At 38.6% G+C, this 17,257-nt stretch overlaps 1 protein-coding gene across 15 annotated transcripts in view; it reads right to left on the bottom strand.

Annotated features, from left to right (window-relative positions):
- ZNF311 (zinc finger protein 311) overlaps nt 1-17,257 on the bottom strand; it is a 29,946-nt gene extending 12,689 nt beyond the window's left edge. For 6 of the 15 annotated variants that reach the window (XM_061147317.1, XM_061147309.1, XM_061147325.1 and 3 more), the window contains exons 1-2: nt 14,758-14,887; nt 3,173-3,262 (exon numbers count right to left, since the gene is read on the bottom strand). Coding sequence is in view for 2 of the 15 variants with exons in the window: in XM_061147316.1 (XP_061003299.1) it covers nt 14,758-14,858 (101 nt within the window). In the remaining 13 variants the exon portion in view is untranslated. Of the gene's footprint in view, nt 1-121; nt 165-3,172; nt 3,263-14,757; nt 14,998-17,119 lie in introns of those variants that run through there. The other 9 variants (XM_061147311.1, XM_061147326.1, XM_061147318.1 and 6 more) reach the window with 7 other exon arrangements.

Raw genomic sequence — 17,257 nt, 5'->3', positions numbered from 1 at the left:
AGTGAAGCAGGTGGTGGTGTCGGCCTCCTTCCAGCCGCCACTCGGAGGGTTCGGAGACCCCAGTGGCAGCTTGGGACCCCGTCAGCTACAGTCCCATCCCACGCTGGCTGGAGACACAGACCTTCCTGCCGATATTCTTCTCTAGAAATGACAAAATAAAGGAATCTGTTCTAGCTCCACTTCCTAGTCCTTCAATAATCAGTTCCGGTGACTTTCTAGGAAATCATCAACTCGCTGGTTCAGGAGTTCCCTAGAAACCCTCCGCAACCGCAGCCCCAAACGTGTTATTTCTTGTTTTATGTTCTTCAGAATGCATCTCTTAAAACAGAAGCACAATGTCATTATCCCAACTATCAAAATTAAAATAACTCCCGGGTATCATCTAATACTGAGTCCATATTTTAAATTTCCCAAATAGATAAAATATGCTGCTTTTTTGAATCAAGCTCTAAAGTCTATGTACTTTATTTGGTTATTTGTCTTAAATCTTTTTAAATTTAGATCTAGAATAGTTCCTCCATCTTTCACTTTCTCCCCCATCGAACACATTTGGCCATTTGTCCTGAATATTCCACATGCTGGCTTGGTCTGAGTCCATCCCCATTTAACTTGTTTCTCTAGCCTTGTATTTGTTAACTAGATATTAGCTCTAAAGGTTTAGAGTTTGCTTTACCTTTATAGGTAAGCATTATTTTTACGTGGTGCTACCTACTTCCTTTTGCTTTACATCAGGAGGCATATAATGTTGGATTATTTCACTCTCTGTGATGTTAAGATTCATCAGTGACGCAGCACTTGCTAGTTGGATCCTTCCATGTAAAGTTCATCAACCTTTCATCTGATGGTTTCATCCACTGATGATCTTTGCTTGAATCAAGCATTTTATTGCAAAACCGGGATTTTCTAATTAAAATTTTTTTTTCACACTTATGATTTGGAATTCCTTTTAAAAGAAGGATTTTATCTCCTTAACCTGTCAATTCAGGGTTGTTTGGTTATTCTGAAATGTCAGTTCTAACAGAAAAGACAGAATAAATGTTTACCTTTCTATTTAACTGCCAATTTTCAGGGTAAACAGCCGTGCCCTAAGTGCCATGGCCGCTGTTATTATACATTAACCACTTTTCAAAATAACCATCAATAAGCACTGCCTTCCAGTATTCATACTTTTGTGTAGCTTCTTCCCATATTATACCAGGGTTGGTTTGTGTGACCCATTGAGTATGGCAGAAATGATGTTATGTTACTTTTAATATTAGGTAATAAAAGAAAATGTGGTGTCCATCTTGGTCTCTCTTTTTCTCCCGTAGTCTCAGATCACTCACACTGGGGAAAGCCAGCTGCCATATGTTAAGGAGAGACCCAGGTGGTGAGGAACTAAAGCTTTCTGCCAACAGCCATATGAGTTCAGAAGTGGAACTGTCAGCTCTCTGCCAAGCCTTCAGATGACTGCAGCCTGGGTCAACAAATCGGCTGCAACCTTAAGACAGAACCAGAACCAGAACCATCTCTAAGCTGCTCTTAGGTTCCTGACCTGTAGAAACTGTGAGATAATATTTGCTGTTTGACTCTAAATTTGGGGGTAGTTTATTATGCAGTAATTGGTAACTAATATTTCTTATTGTTTTCTCTTTTTGAACATCATTAACTCACAGATTTTTAAAAAACATTCAAGGAGTTTTTTTTTCTTCAAAGGAGTCTTAATTGCAGTCATTATTATTTTTTCTTTTTGATGTTCAAGTGATTCCATCTTTGGCCAGTGGGAGTCCCTTTATTTTATTTCCTGTGTTCTTTTCGTCTAACTCTGAATCTTTAATAGTTTTTTTTTTCCTTTTTTTTTTAGTTCTGGCAGGACAAGATATTTCAGGATCATTTTCTATATTTCTTGCTCCAGACCTGGAATTAGCCATTTCTTCAAGAAGTCTTGGTTCCTTTCAGTGGGATGAGTGATTGCATAGCTTTGTGAATGGTTATAACTTCTTTTACAGCTTATCAAAATCAAATAAAATTAACTTCATTATGAGATTGAATCCAGACTAAATTACTTGGTAACCAGGTACATGAGAACCTAAGCAAGGTCCATGTTTCCCAAATGAGACAATATGCGGAAATCATTTAAAACATTCAGTTCAGTTCAGTCTTCAGTCCTGTCTGACTCTTTGTGACCCCATGAATCACAGCACGCCAGGCCTCCCTGTCTATCATAAACTCCCCGGAGTTTACTCAAACTCATGCCCATCGAGTTGGTGATGCCATCCAGCCATCTCATCCTCTGTCTGGCATCAAATTTCATGATTCAAATGATAGAACTGCAAGTCTGAAAGAGACCCTAGTTTTGACCAAGTATAATTCATTCATTCACTCTTGAGAAACCTGAGGCCCAAGAGATTAAAATTCTGTCTAAAACTACAAAGGAGGATAAAATTAGAAAAGAAACTAAGGACTCTAGAGTCCCGGATCTCATACTGGGGCTATTTTGATAAAAAGTAGTCTTCCAGACCTATCAGGGCTTCTATTTATTAAAAAATAAAAGAGATTTGAAAGCACTTGGCACATTAGTTATAAAACAGTGTTATACAAAGTTCATCAGTCTTATATTTTGAAGACATGATTCCTGGCTCTACCACTCACTAACTTGATATTTTGGGCAAGTCATTTAACTGCTTTGCATCTCAGTTGCTGCACCTATAAAACTGTAGTAAATTCTTTAATCTCAGCTCATTGTAAGCATAGGGTTTCCCTGGTGGCTCAGTGGTAAAGAATCCACCTACCAATGCAGGAGATGCTGGTTCATACATGGAGAAGGAAATGGCAACCCACTCCAGTATTCTTGCATGGAAAATTCCATGGACAGAGGAACCTGGTGGGCTATAGTCCATGGGGTTGCAAAAGAGTTGAACACAACTTATTGACTAAACAACAACAACATTGTGAGGATGAAAATACAATATATATGAAAGTGCATAGCTCATAATTGCTAAATAATGATCATCATATTAAAAATTTTCTTCAATTCTCCAAATTAATACAAATGTATCCTTTTCCTCTAAAGGAAATTGGGTTTTGATTAGACTGATCCCTAAGTACCTAATTCTGAAATTGAGTTCAGGGAATACTGCACAAAGGCATTGAGCAAGAGGCTGCAGGAAAGATGCAATACATGGTCACTCACTGTCAGGGGACGTTCAACTTTAAGGAATCCACATGTTGTTTTCTTCTTTTGTGTGTTCTTTCTCAAGGGCCCTCTATTCCTTATCAGTTCCTGTAAAATAGGAACAGCAGAGCTGCATGCAGTTCTCAGGACTGAGGTCATGAGACAGATCGCCTGCATGGATTCCCTTCAATGACCTTTTACTTTAATGTAATCTATTCAGCCACCTCCCTATTACTCAGGATATGGATTGTCTTCTGGCCCTGTGATGATTATTATTCGCCTAGCTTTATTTTTGCTCAACTTTATTTTTGCTGCCTAAAGCTTCCTTGTATGGAGATATATAAAGCACACGCTGCTACAAATAAAGTACTGTTGTTTCACTCGAGACTTGGGTCCCCTGTGTCCTTCTTCTCGTGGATTACAGTCCCCAGGTCCCGGTCTATAAAGACCGTGACAAGAGGCGCCCGAACAGGGACCTGGTGAATGCCCTTGGCAAGTGGACAGAGTGACTGTTAGGACCTGGACCTACAGAGGTCGGTAAGTGCGGGGTTATGGGACAAATGGCTGGAAATCCCCATCACTTTTCTACTGTACTTCACCATTTATTTAAGGTTCAAGGACTTTCAGTTTCACGTCAACCTTGTCTCCAAACAGTGGTTGAACATAATCCCTGGTTACCTGATGAAGGTAATTTCGATTTCCATGGACAATGTGGTTTCATGATGTGGCCCGAGATCATGCCAGTTCTAATGCTCGAGCTGGTGCCCCCCCAAAACCAAATTACTTTGAAATGTTAAGGGGTACAGGGCAATTTGATGCGGTGAAAGCTCAAATACAATGCCCTCCTTTGTTGCATGAGCAATTGAAAGAAGTTGCCCTTGAAGCTTGGGATCGAATTACTCCTCAAGGGGAACCTAAAGGTAGCTACACTAAGATATTACAAGGGCCTAATGAAGCCTATGCTGATTTTTTAGCTAGATTGTGTGAGGCTGCGCCATGACAGGCAGCCTAGATTAGGAGTAGGCCTGGTTTTCCAGGGTAACATGATTATCAGGCCACCTGGAGCCAGCCAATCAACATGCGCCTAGCAAGAAAAAGGGAACCTATCAGGGAAAGCTGAAAAAGCCTGCGAACGCCCAAGTTTGAAAAAAGCCAGCGAAGGTTTGGACCAATAAGATTACTTTGCAAACAGGTAACCAATCCGCTTAAGCCAGCCACCAACTGCTTATGCGCACCCTATAAATTTGGATAACCTTTTGGGCCCAGGGCTCTTGGACCCTGCACCACTGCGTTGGTTGCGGCAAGAGCCCTGACTCGAGTCAGCAATAAACTTCCCTTTCTTTGAGTGTTGCATTGTCTTGGAAGCCTTCTCTCTTCCCTCTCGGGGATTCGGACATCGGGCATAACAGATTGGAAGGTGCTATATCCCGTAGTGTAATCGGAGAAGAAGCCAGAAATGACGAGCCTATTTGGACAGAGCAATGGCCCTGTACAAAAGAGAAATGAGAGGCTACTATGAGAAGGCAATGGCGACCCACTCCAGTACTCTTGTCTGGAAAATCCCATGGATGGAGGAGCCTGGTAGGCTGCAGTCCATGGGGTTTCCGAACAGTCAGACACGACTGAGTGACTTCACTTTCACTTTCATGCATTGGAGAAGGAAATGGCAACCCACTCCAGTGTTCTTGCCTGGAGAATCCCAGGGAATGCGGAGCCTGGTGGGCTGCCATCTACGGGGCTGCACAGAGTCGGACACGACTGAAGCGACTTAGCAGCAGCAGCAGTAAGGAACTTATAGATACACAATTGAAATAAAAATATATAGAGGAATCTTATTTCCCTTTGAATTCTCCCATTTTTGTAATAAAAAAAGAAATCTGGCAAATGGCATCTCTTAACAGACCTTAGAAAAGTCAATGCATCTATGAAACCTATGGGTGCATTGCAACCAGGAATTCCATCACCTACCACTATTCCTCAAAACTGGCATATTATTATTATAGATTTACAAGATTGCTTTTTTACTATACCTTTACACCCTCTAGACCAAGAGAGATTTGCTCTCTCTCTTCCTTATCCTAATCATGCCGGGCCTCATAAATGGTATCAATGGACTGTATCACCTCAAGGAATGATGAATTCTCCCACCATGTGTCAATATTATATAGCCAAAGCCCTTGAACCTGTGAGAAAACAATTTCCTAACTTTCTTGTTATTATATAGATGATATGTTGTTTTTGGCTTCATCTGTTTTAGAAACTCAACACATGTTTGACATAGCTCAATGATGCCTAAGAGCTTCTGGATTAATCATTGCCCCTGAAAAGATTCAAACCTCTACACCTTACCATTACTTGGGATTTATTGTTAATAGACAATGTATTGCTCCCCAACTAACACAGATTCCTGTTGATAAATTATCAACCTTGAATGATTTTCAAAAACTTTTAGGTGATATAAATTGGATTAGACCCTCTTTAGGCACTGCAAATTATCAACTGACTAATCTATTTAATACTTTGAAAGGCGATTCCAATTTAAATAGCCCTTATTATGCAAGGTGTTTACTTATAAGGACTTTAAATATACTCCTGTTTATTGGGATAGATGTCAAGCTAAATTAGGGAAATTAATGTTTGTGGCCAGTTACATCATTGTCAATTGGGGATCCCATGGTATGTGGTTATCTAACTGCTCAGATGATATTAACAGCACTATATGTGATTATGCTACTCAAGTAGCATGGAAGGTTACCAAAACTTTGATGGAACATTTCCCTGACAAAGGACTTCTTGGCTGACTTGATGGTGGAATGGCACCTCCTGGCCCTCGAATCGTCCTCAATAAACAGATTGGGCCTGAACAATGGGACATCTAGAAACTTGCTGCGAGCACCAAAGAACTTGGAACTTGGACTGGATATTTCACAGGGACCAGTCGTAGTCATAGTAACTATTCCTTTCATTATAATCATTCATATTTCATACAGGCTTATGTTCCCCTTCCTTTTGTTACAGCCATATGGAACTTACAGTTCAATAAGTTCTGTAACTTGTATAGATTGCAAACTATACACTTGTCTTAACTCCTCTATTTCTATAAAAAACAAATCCCTTTTGATTCTTCGATCTCGATGTAATCTGTGGTTGCCAGTAGATCTCCAACGACTCTGGGAGGAGGGTCCTATGGCAGGCCTTACCTCCCGGTTACTCACTAAATTACTCCGGCGACCTAAACGATTCATTGAATGGCTAATTCTTGGCATTTCTGGATTAATAGCCATTTGCACTACTGCCACTATCGCAGGTATCGCTTTACAAACCTCAATTCAAGCACAAAACTTTATTCAAAATTGGACCAAAGATGCTCATACTATGTGGGCCACTCAGGCTCAGATAGATGAAAAAGTTCAAGATAAAATACAGGAACTGAGACCAACTATCCAATGGGTCAGAGATCAATTAGTAGATTTACAAAAACAAGTATTACTAAAATGTGATTGGAATTCTATCAATTTTGTATTACTCCTATTAGGTTCAACTATAGTGCATGTGATTGGGAACAAATCAAATTTCACTTGCAAGACAAACATGCTAATGCTTCCTTAAATGTACAATTATTAAAAAAAAAATCTTTAGAGCCTTCCCTAAGAGTCTGCCCTCTTCCAACAATTTGGAAACTTTAGCTGAACAGCTAGCTGGTCAATTATCTGGGCTAGACCCTCGAGGATGGTTCCAAAGCATTACTCATAGTATTGGGTCTGGAACTGTAACATTGATAATTGTCCTGGTAATTATATTTGTAATATATTGATGCCTTTTGACTAAAATTGTTCAAACTAAACAAACTCAGTTGGTCAGGGCCTTTTTCACAAAAATAGTGAAAAATGGGGGAATTGTCAGGGGACGTTCAACTTCAAGGAATCCACATGTTATTTTCTTCTTTTGTGTGCTGTTTCTCAAGGGCACTCTGTTCCTTATCAGTTCCTGGAAAACAGCAACAAACAGAGCTGTATGCACTTCTCAGGACTGAGGTCATGAGACAGAGTGCATGCGTGGATTCCCTTCAATGACCTTTTACGTTAAAGTAATCTACTCAGTCACAACCCTATTACTCAGGATATGGATTGTCTTCTGGCCCTGTGATGACTGTTATTCGCCTAGTGTCACAGTCTTTGCAGACCAGGACCTGGGGACTGGGGTTGACGAGAGGAAGAATGCAGGGGATCCAAGTCTTGAGTGAAACAAGGGTGCTTTATTTGCAGAAAAGCATGTTTATATATCTTCATACAAGGCAGCTTTAGGCAGTAAAAAAATTGAGCAAAAACAAAACCAAGCAAATACCAATCTTCAAAGGGCCAGAAAGCATTCCATATCCTGAGTAAGAGCGGCATAACTGAATAGATTACATTTAAGTAAAGTCACTGAAGGGAATCACTGAAGGGAGTCACTGAAAGGAATCCAAGCAGGTGCCCTTTCTCATGATCTCAGTCCTGAGAACTGCATGCAGCTCTGCTTGTTCCTGTTTTCCAGGAACTGATAAGGAATAGAGAATCCTTGAGAAAGGGCACACAAAAGAAAAGAATAACATATTGAATCCCTTAAAGCTGAACGTCCCCTGACAATTCCCCCCTTTTTAATTTTTTCACAATTGTGGGTGACTGTAGATACTTTTGTGAAAAAGGCCCTGACCAATTGAGTTTGTTTAATTTGAACAATTTTAGTTGAAAGGCATTGGTATACTACAAATATTATCACTAGGACCATTATCAACATTATAGTTCCAGATCCAATACTATGCGTAATGCTTTGAAACCATCCTCGAGGGTCCAGCCCAGATAATTGATCAGTTAGCTGTTCACCTAAGGTTTCCAAATTTTGGAAGAGGGTAGACTCTTAGAGAAGGTTTCAAAAATTTCCTTTTGCAATAATTGTACATTTAAGGAAGCATTATTATGTATATCTTGCAGATGAAATTTGATTTGTTCCCAACGGTAAGCACTATGGTTGAATTGAACAAGAGTGATACAAAATTGAGTAGAATTCCAACCACAATGTAATAATACTTCTTTTTGTAAATCTAGTAATTGATCTTCAGCCCACTGGATGGATGTTTCTAATTCCTGAATTTTATCCTGAACTTCTTCATCTATCTGAGCTTGAGTGGCCCACATAGTATGAGTATCTTTAGTCCAATTTTGAATAAAGTTTTGTGTTTGAATTGAAGTTTGTAAAGCAATGCCTGTGACAGCAGCAGTGGTGCAAATGGCTACTAACCCCAAAATGCCAAGAATTAACCACCCAATGAATCGCTTAGATCATCAGAGTAATTCAGTGAGTAACTGAGAGGCAAGCCCTGCCATGGGACCCTCTTTCCAGAGTCCTTGGAGATTTACTGGCAACCACAGATTACATGGAGTTCGAAGAATCAAAAGGGATTCATTTTTTAGAGAAATAGAGGAATTAAGACAAGTATACAATTTGCAATCTATACAAGTCACAGAACATAGAGTCATTAAATTGTAAGTTCCCTATGGCTATAACAAAAGGAAGGGGAACACAAGCTTGTATAAACTATGAATGATTATAATAGAAGGAATAGTTACTATGACTACGACTGGTCCCTGTGAAATATCCAGTCCAAGTTCCAAGTTTTTCAGTACTTGCAGCAAGTTTCCAGATGTCCCATTGTTCAGGCCCAATCTGTTTATTGAGGATGATTTGAGGGCGAGGAGGTGCCATTCCGCCGTCAAGCCAGCCAAGGAGTCCTTTGTCATGGAAGTGCTCCATCGTAGTTTTGGTAACCTTCCATGCTACTTGAGTAACATAACCACACATAGTACTGTTAATATCATCTGAGCAGTTAGATAACCACATACCATAGGGTCCCCAGTCAACAATGGTGTAATTGGCCACAAACATTAATTTCTCTAATTTAGCTTGACATCTATCCCAATAAACAGGAGTATATTTAAAGTCCTTATAAGTAAACACCTTACATTCCAATTTTTGTCCTTTTCCTAGAGTTTTGGTAGTATTGACACGGTTCTTAGAAAGGGACAGGGCAGTAAACAGTCCAAGCAATGTGCGGAAGTTCTTTTTTGGAGGCAGGACGAAAGCCCACATTTGCCAACTAACATTAATACATAATTCTGCTGGGCCCACGCATAAAGGAAGGATTTCATAGCTTAGATGAATGTTAATTAGTCTTCCTTCTTCCTCAGGATGAGAGGGCCCCCCCAAGCTCCAAGGAGGAGGCATATATACTGAGCCATTAGTGGATACGACCAGTCCTATATCTGTCCATTCTACAACCTGCAATAAAGGTGGGTTAGGTATATAAGCCCAATAAGTGTGATTAATCAAGTCAGTCTGAGCGGGGGAAGCAAAAGCAAGCAAAGCAAGCATAGTGACAAAAATATTTTCAGGATTCCGAGGCATTCCCTGTTGAGAAACCAGATTTTCAGCTTGATTAGTAAGGGTTTTTTAATCTGTCCCCAAGTAGGGAGGTCATAAGGTTGATGATGTCGAGTGTGGTGTTTCTTGGAAATTTTTAAAGCCACCATGGCTTGTACTGGAAACTCCTCCTCCTGCGGATTTTGCCATTTCCTCTCTATCTTGAATGCGAGTGACTCCCGGGGGGCAGATCTTCTGAAGAGGGAGCCAACTGATTTCGTTGGATCCATCTGGAGAAATACAAGCATACCCCTTTCCCTGTAAGATTAATTTTCCAGATTTCCATTGTTTAGTCAACCCATCTTGATACCAAATGGGCAGATGAAGGGAGGTGTCCTTCAATGCCTTGAAATGTTTTTCTGCTTTTGTCAAAATATCTCCTTGCAGTAAGTTTAAAAAATTTTAAACAAATAAAGCTGTACTAACAATAGTTAAAGGCTTAAAGAATATATTGCGTTGGAATCTAGTAAAGTCTGCTCTGGATAAGGAAGATAGAAGTGTTCCTGTGTATTCTCCCCTTTTTAATTTTTTTATTTGTAGTTTCAGTGTGTGATGTGCTTGTTCAACTATGCCCTGTACTTGTGGATTACAAGGAATACCTGTAATATGTTGAACAGAAAATGATTGTAAAAATTGTTTGAATTGCCTAGAAATATTGGCAGGGCCATTGTCTGTTTTATAGAACTAGGTGTTCTGCACCTAGTTTTATAGAACTAGGTGTACTGCAAAGCAAGCTAACAGGTGAGTTATAACATCTTGTGTAGTTTCACCTCGGAGAGGTGTGGCCCATATAAAAGAATTTGTATAGATTGAGACATGTAAGAAGGAAGAGGGAGAAAGTTCAGGACAATGAGTTATATCCATTTGCCATAGTTCATTGGGGTGTAATCTTCGAGGATTGATACCTTGTGTAATGGGTGGAAGATTTAGGGGCCTATAAGTAGAGCAATTATTAGTGATTTCTTTAGCATGTTGGTATGGAATTTTCCAAATTTGATGTAGTGAGCCAGCATTATTGTGCAATAGAGCATGTTGTTCTTCAGGAGTAGCAAAAGAGACAAGTTTATCAGCTTGTTCATTGCCATGGGCCATAGGGTCAGGAAGACAAGAATGTGCTTGAATATGGGTAATATAAATGGGGGAAGTGTGGTTCCTAATAAGAGACTGTAGTTCAAAAAAAGTTGTTGGATAATAGATTGATTAGAACTTATGGTAGAAGTTTCTATATTTCTTAGTACAAAAACTGAATATAAGGAGTCAGAAACTATATTAATAGGATAAGAATGTAGTGCATAACCTGAATAAGAGCATATAATTCATTTTGTTGAGCAGAGTGAAATTTAGTATAAAAGACTTTATATTCTTTGAGAGACCAGAATGAGGCTTTGGAGTCTTTAGTCCCATCTGTATAGAAAACATCAGCTTGGTATGCGAGAGATAATAAATTCAGTATTTTTGAAGAAATTCCAAAGTTTGTTACAGGGACAATGAAATGAAATTTCTCCAAAATATTCCAAGGAGGCTATTTGGAAATCGGTAGAAGTTTGTAATGCATTCTCAAATTGAGATTTATTAATAGGTACTACAATTTTATGAGGATCGGAGTCAATTAGAGTCCAGCTCTATTTCTTCCATTGATAATGATTAGAGTGATCAAATCAGGATAGGGTGTAAGTGACCTCGTCCCTCTAAAATGGGTATAGATCCATTCTATTGGGTTTTCTTGTTGGGCAAGAAGTCCTGTGGGAGAATGGAGAGAGGGGAGTATAAATAACTGTAGAGGTAATTCAAGCCTAATACGAGTAAGAAACTGCTTTTGCAATTTATTTTGCACCAAACAGTTCCTCTCGTGCCTCTTGTGAAAATGAACGAGGGCTATTTAAATCGGGATCTCCTTTTAAAGTGTTAAATAAATTAGTCAGTTGATAATTTGCAGTGCCTAAAGAGAGTCTAATCCAATTTATATCACCTAAAAGTTTTTGAAAATTATTCAAGGTTGATAATTTATCAACAGGAATCTGTTAGTTGGGGAGCAATACATTGTCTATTAACAATAAATCTCAAGTAATGGTAAGCTGTAGAGGTTTGAATCTTTTCAGGGTCAATGGTTAATCCAGAAGCTCTTAAGCATTGTTGAGCTATGTCAAACATTTGTTGAGTTTCTAAAACAGATGGAGCCGAAAACAGTACATCATCCACGTAGGGGATAACAAGAAAGTCAGGAAATTGTTTTCTCATAGGTTCAAGGGCTTTGGCTATATAATATTGACATATGGTGGGAGAATTCATCATTCTTTGAGGCAACAAGTCCATTGATATCGTTTATGAGGCCCGACATGATTAGGATAAGGAAGAGAGAGAGCAAATCTCTCTTGGTCTAGAGGGTGTAAAGGTATAGTAAAAAAGCAATCTTGTAAATCTATAATAATAATATGCTAGTTTTGAGGAATAGTCGTAGGTGATGGAATTCCTGGTTGCAATGCACCCATAGGTTTCATAGATGCATTAACTTTTCGAAGATCTGTTAAAAGACGCCATTTGCTAGATTTGTTTTTTATTACAAAAATGGGAGAATCCAAGGGCAACAAGATTCCTCTATATGTTTTAATTCCAATTGTGTATCTGTAAGTCCTTAGCAGCCTCTAATTTCTCTTTTGTAAGGGGCCACTGTTCTGTCCAAATAGGCTGGTCATTTTTCCAAGTTATTTTAATAATTGTATTGTTTATTAAATGGGCAGTGGCCCCTAGGAAAAATGTGGAATATATATTTGAGTTTGCCATTGCATATGTAAATCTCTTCCTATTAAATTAAGGGGTGCACCTATCACATAAAATCGTAATGTTGCACGCTGGCCTTCTGGTCCCTCACATGGATATATTTGGACACTTTGATAAACCTCTTGTACTTTGGTTTGAGAAACTCCTGCAATTTGCCAAGAAATTCTCTGCATATGCCAAGATTTGGGCCATAAATTTTTGGAAATAATAGTAATATCGGATCCAGTATCAAGAAGGTCAGAAAATCTTTTGCCATTAATTTTGACATTTATATTTGGTCATGCATATTCAGATATTATTGATGGCCATAAGGATTGCTTTTGATCTATACTACCAAATCCACCTCTCCGTATACCATTAGAGGAGTTAATAGAAATGCAAGGTAAAAGAAGTAATTGGGCAATTTTGTCCCCAATTGTATCTGAATTTTGTATCTATATTTTGAATTGCCATAGTATCTGAGATGACATCATAATTTGAATCTCTCCTTTATAATCTGAATCAATTATTCCAGGGTGAACAGTAATTCCCTTAGAAGTCAGATTAGATCAGCCAAGTATAAGGCCGAAGGATCGTGGGGGTAGGGGTCCATAAAGTCCGGTAGGTATTCTAGAAGGGACTGCTTGAGGAAAAAAAAGAAAATCATTTAGGGCTAGTATATCGACGGCAGCACTGCCAGATGTTGAGGGTTTGAGGGAAAAGATGGAGTTTGCCCCTGGTTTTTGTTGATGGGGACCTGGGGAGCCCCCTTCTTTGAGTTTCCTGATATAAGATTTCCCTCAACATCATATTTAGATCGACATTCTTTAGCCCAATGTACCCCCCTTATGATAGCGAGGGCAGAGTCCTGGAGGCTTTTTAATAGTTTTCATTTTTTTGTACATTTTTTAGGGAAATCCTTTTTTAAATGGCTCTTACCTCCACAAACAAAACATCCTTCATTTCCCTTTTTAAAGGCAGCAGCCATTGCTTCAGCCAACATTTGCATTTTCTGAGTTTCTGATCCTATGTTGCGACAAGCCTTCAAATAATCAATAACATTCCCGGTCTCACGAATTGGAGCGATGGCTCTTTGACATTCCTGATTTGCATTCTCATATGCAAGCAGTTTTTCTGATTGCACTCTGGCTTCCTCTCTGACAACACTACGGGAGATAGCAACTCCCAGCCTAGCTAAAATATCAGCATAGGCTTCATTAGGCCCTTGTAATATCTTTGTGTAGCTACCTTTAGGTTCCCCTTGAGGAGTAATTAGATCTCAAGCTTCAAGGGCAACTTCTTTCAACTGTTCATGTAACAAAGGAGGGCATTGTATCTGAACTTCCACCGAATCAAATTGCCCTGTACCCCTTAACATTTTAAAAGTAATTCGGTTTTGGGGAGCGCCAGCTCGAGCATTAGAATTGGCATGATCTCAGGCCACATCATGAAACCACATTATCCACTGAAGATATTCTCCTGGTTTAAGAAGAACTTCTATCAAAATTCGCCAATCATAAAGGAATAAAATTTCCAATAGAAGATGCCATAGAGTTTAGAAGTTCTTTAGTGAAAGGAGAATGAGGGCCGTACATAGTTACAGCCTTTTTCATTTGTTGCATGTGAGAAAAATCAATGCCTTCGTATTGAGGTATTAGTTGCCCTTGAGCATTAATATTTCTTAACACAGGAAAGGCAAAAAGATTATCAGCCTCAGAGACTTGAGATTGCAAAGCCAGTAAATCAGAAAGCCTTCGTTGTGAAGGAGAATGAGTGGATTGTCTGTTTTCATAAATGTGAGTGTGTGTTAGGGGTTTATCACCGTCATCAAAAAAAGTATTGTTGGCTTTAGTGTCAAAGAGAGCATCAGAAGAATCATCATCAGATTCATTTTGTCCTCTCATTGAGGGGACCTTTGGTTTCATGCCCATTGAAATGAGGAGGAGGGGCACTTGGGACAGCTGGAGCAGGGATGGTGGGGAAGTTTTGAAACATTTTATGTTGCTCTAATTGGGCCTTTTGTAAAGTCTCATCATCTAATTTATATTCATATAATGAGCATTCTGCTTATTGACAAATATCAGGGGGGCTAGAGTTGCCTTGAAACGTCAAGATCATGGCTTTAATGAGGGCCCATAAAGGCCAGAAATCTATTGGAATATTTTCTCCCCGTCTAGCGGCTCATTCAACATTCCCTTTGACTCGGTTCCAAATTTCTAAATCAAAACTGCCTTCATCAGGGAACCAGGGATTATATTCAACCACTGTTTGGAGACAAGCCTCTATCCATTGATGCGAAACCGAAAGTCCTTGAACCTTAAATAAATGATGAAGTAAAGTAGAAAAGTGGTGGGGCTTTCCAGCCGTTTGTCCCATAACCCCGCACTTACCGACCTCCGTAGGTGCTAACAGTCACTCCGTCCGCTTGCCAAGAGCATTCAGTGAAACAAGGGTGCTTTATTTGCAGAAAAGCATGTTTATATATCTTCATACAAGGCAGCTTTAGGCAGTAAAAAAATTGAGCAAAAACAAAACCAAGCAAATAACCGTCTTCAAAGGGCCAGAAAGCATTCTATATCCTGGGTAAGAAGGGCATAACTGAATAGATTACATTTAAGTAAGGTCACTGAAGGGAGTCACTGAAGGCAGTTACTGAAAGGAATCCAAGCAGGTGCCCTTTCTCATGATCTCAGTCCTGAGAACTGCGTGCAGCTCTGCTTGTTCCTGTTTTCCAGGAACTGATAAGGAATAGAGAATCCTTGAGAAAGGGCACACAAAAGAAAAGAATAACATGTTGGATTCCTTAAAGTTGAACGTCCCCTGACAGCCTAGTTTTGTTTTTGCTCAACTTTATTTTTGCTGCCTAAAGCTTCCTTGTATGGAGATATATAAAGCACACACTGCTACAAATAAAGTATCCTTGTTTCACTCGAGACTTGGGTCCCCTGTGTCCTTCTTTTCATGGACTCCAGTCCCCAGGTCCCGGTCTATAAAGACCGTGACAACTCACCCTCCAGGCTGAGTTGGTACAGTCTTTCTTCCTGATATCAATCTTCTTAACAGTATTAAAGTCCAGTACACATATCACAGGGTACATTTATGAGAGACTTTGCTATAACCTTTGCGGACATGAAGATACCTTCCTTGCACAGCAGACCCTCAGACTACCACTTAAATAATCTACCCCAATTGAGATATAATTCATTTACATTATTCTTGGTTAATGCTAATCTCATAAACTCTCCTAAAATAATTAATGCTGGAATTTTGCCAGGGATTCATGTCAAGCTTTTCAGCCTAATTCCACAGTTCATCTCTCTATTTTTTTTTTTAGTTTTTGAAAATCTGGATATTTGCCAATCTCAGCCAAGAGTCACACTTCTTAAAAATGGCCTTCAGGGGCCCTGTGGTCAATCAACCTGCAATTGGTATTTTGAATACTTATAGCCATTTTATTTGGGTATGAAGACTTGCACTCATTTAAGGCAAGTAGTTATTCTTTCATTATCTCCTTGTATGTCCTGAAATTTTCTTTCCTCATATTAATGTTTGTCCTACCAGTCCCAGTTTGAAGATGGAGAAACAGAAGCCTGACTGGTGTTAAGTAATTCTATAGCCCCTCTTCTGTCTGTTGAAATTACTAAATTCATTTCCAGGGGCTTTTTAAAAAAGACAGCAAATATTTTAGTCTTACAAAGCAATGATATAAGAAACACTTAACATCTATCTTAAGACATAAATATTACAGATATAATTATATCCCCTTGTCTACTCTTCTCCAATTGCTCTCCTCTTTCTTTCAGGTTAGCTACTACCTTGATATTGATGTTGTTATTTCAAAGCATGTTTAAATATTGTTAGTACATATGTGGGTAGCCATACACATTTTATAGTATAATTTACCTGTTTTTCTAATTTTATACATATAGTTTCACTCTGTACACATTTAAGTTTGAAAGGCTTGATTTGATTTAGGTTCAGTATTTTTGGCAAGAATGCTTCATAGGGGTTATTATGGACTTTGTACACACTCAGCTTCATGATTCTGAGATTTATCCTTAGTGAAAAATTTATCTTTAGCTCATTTGTCTTATGTCACAGGTATTTTTCATTTTCCTTCCAATAATCTTATTCATTATTCTGATTATTTTTCCAGTTCAGCTCACAATTCAGCAAGTATTTGTTTTCAGTCTTTGAGTTTATAGATTTCATTTTGTTTATATTGGCTGTCTTTTTGAAATCATTTTCTTGGAGTTTCCCCTTCTAAAACGATTATGTCCCATGACTTTATGCTAGCCAATTCATATTCCAGTGTAAGAAAGGACAATCTAAAAAGTATTTGCCATTTCCTCAAATTTTTAAATATAACTTTTGTGCTTACTTACATATGTTAAATATTTTCTGTTCAAGTTTCTACTGCTAATCATTACACTGAAACATAAAGTAAGGAAAATATAGAAAATATAACATTTTAGAAATATAATATTTTGGAAAATACAGCATATGTTACTTATAATGTATGCTTGTGAGTTTTCATGATCCCTAAATTATAACATATTTCAATGTATGTGACACATAGTTCTCTTTTAAATAAAGCTACCGATAAGAGGCAAATACTTATATTAGTAAATGATGCTTTGCGGCAATAGCTTTTCAGAATCATTTCAATTCATTCATTTAACAAGAATTTCTTCAGCAACTAAGAGCTTGGTTTACATAAATAAACAAATATATCTGCGTGGTAGAGCTTACATTCATGTAATTCTGATTAACTCGGTGCTCCATTTTCTTTCGTTGTTTTCCCTCTTCACACGCTGAAGAAAATCAGTTTCATATTTAAGCTCATCTGTTCTCCACGTGGCATCAGTCCCAATCTAGTAAACAGGGACT

This window comes from Dama dama, chromosome 7 (assembly GCF_033118175.1).
Source record: "Dama dama isolate Ldn47 chromosome 7, ASM3311817v1, whole genome shotgun sequence".
Classification (NCBI taxonomy): Eukaryota; Metazoa; Chordata; class Mammalia; order Artiodactyla; family Cervidae; genus Dama; species Dama dama.
Note: the sequence above shows the minus strand (reverse complement) of the source record. Positions and strands in the feature narration are given on the sequence as shown.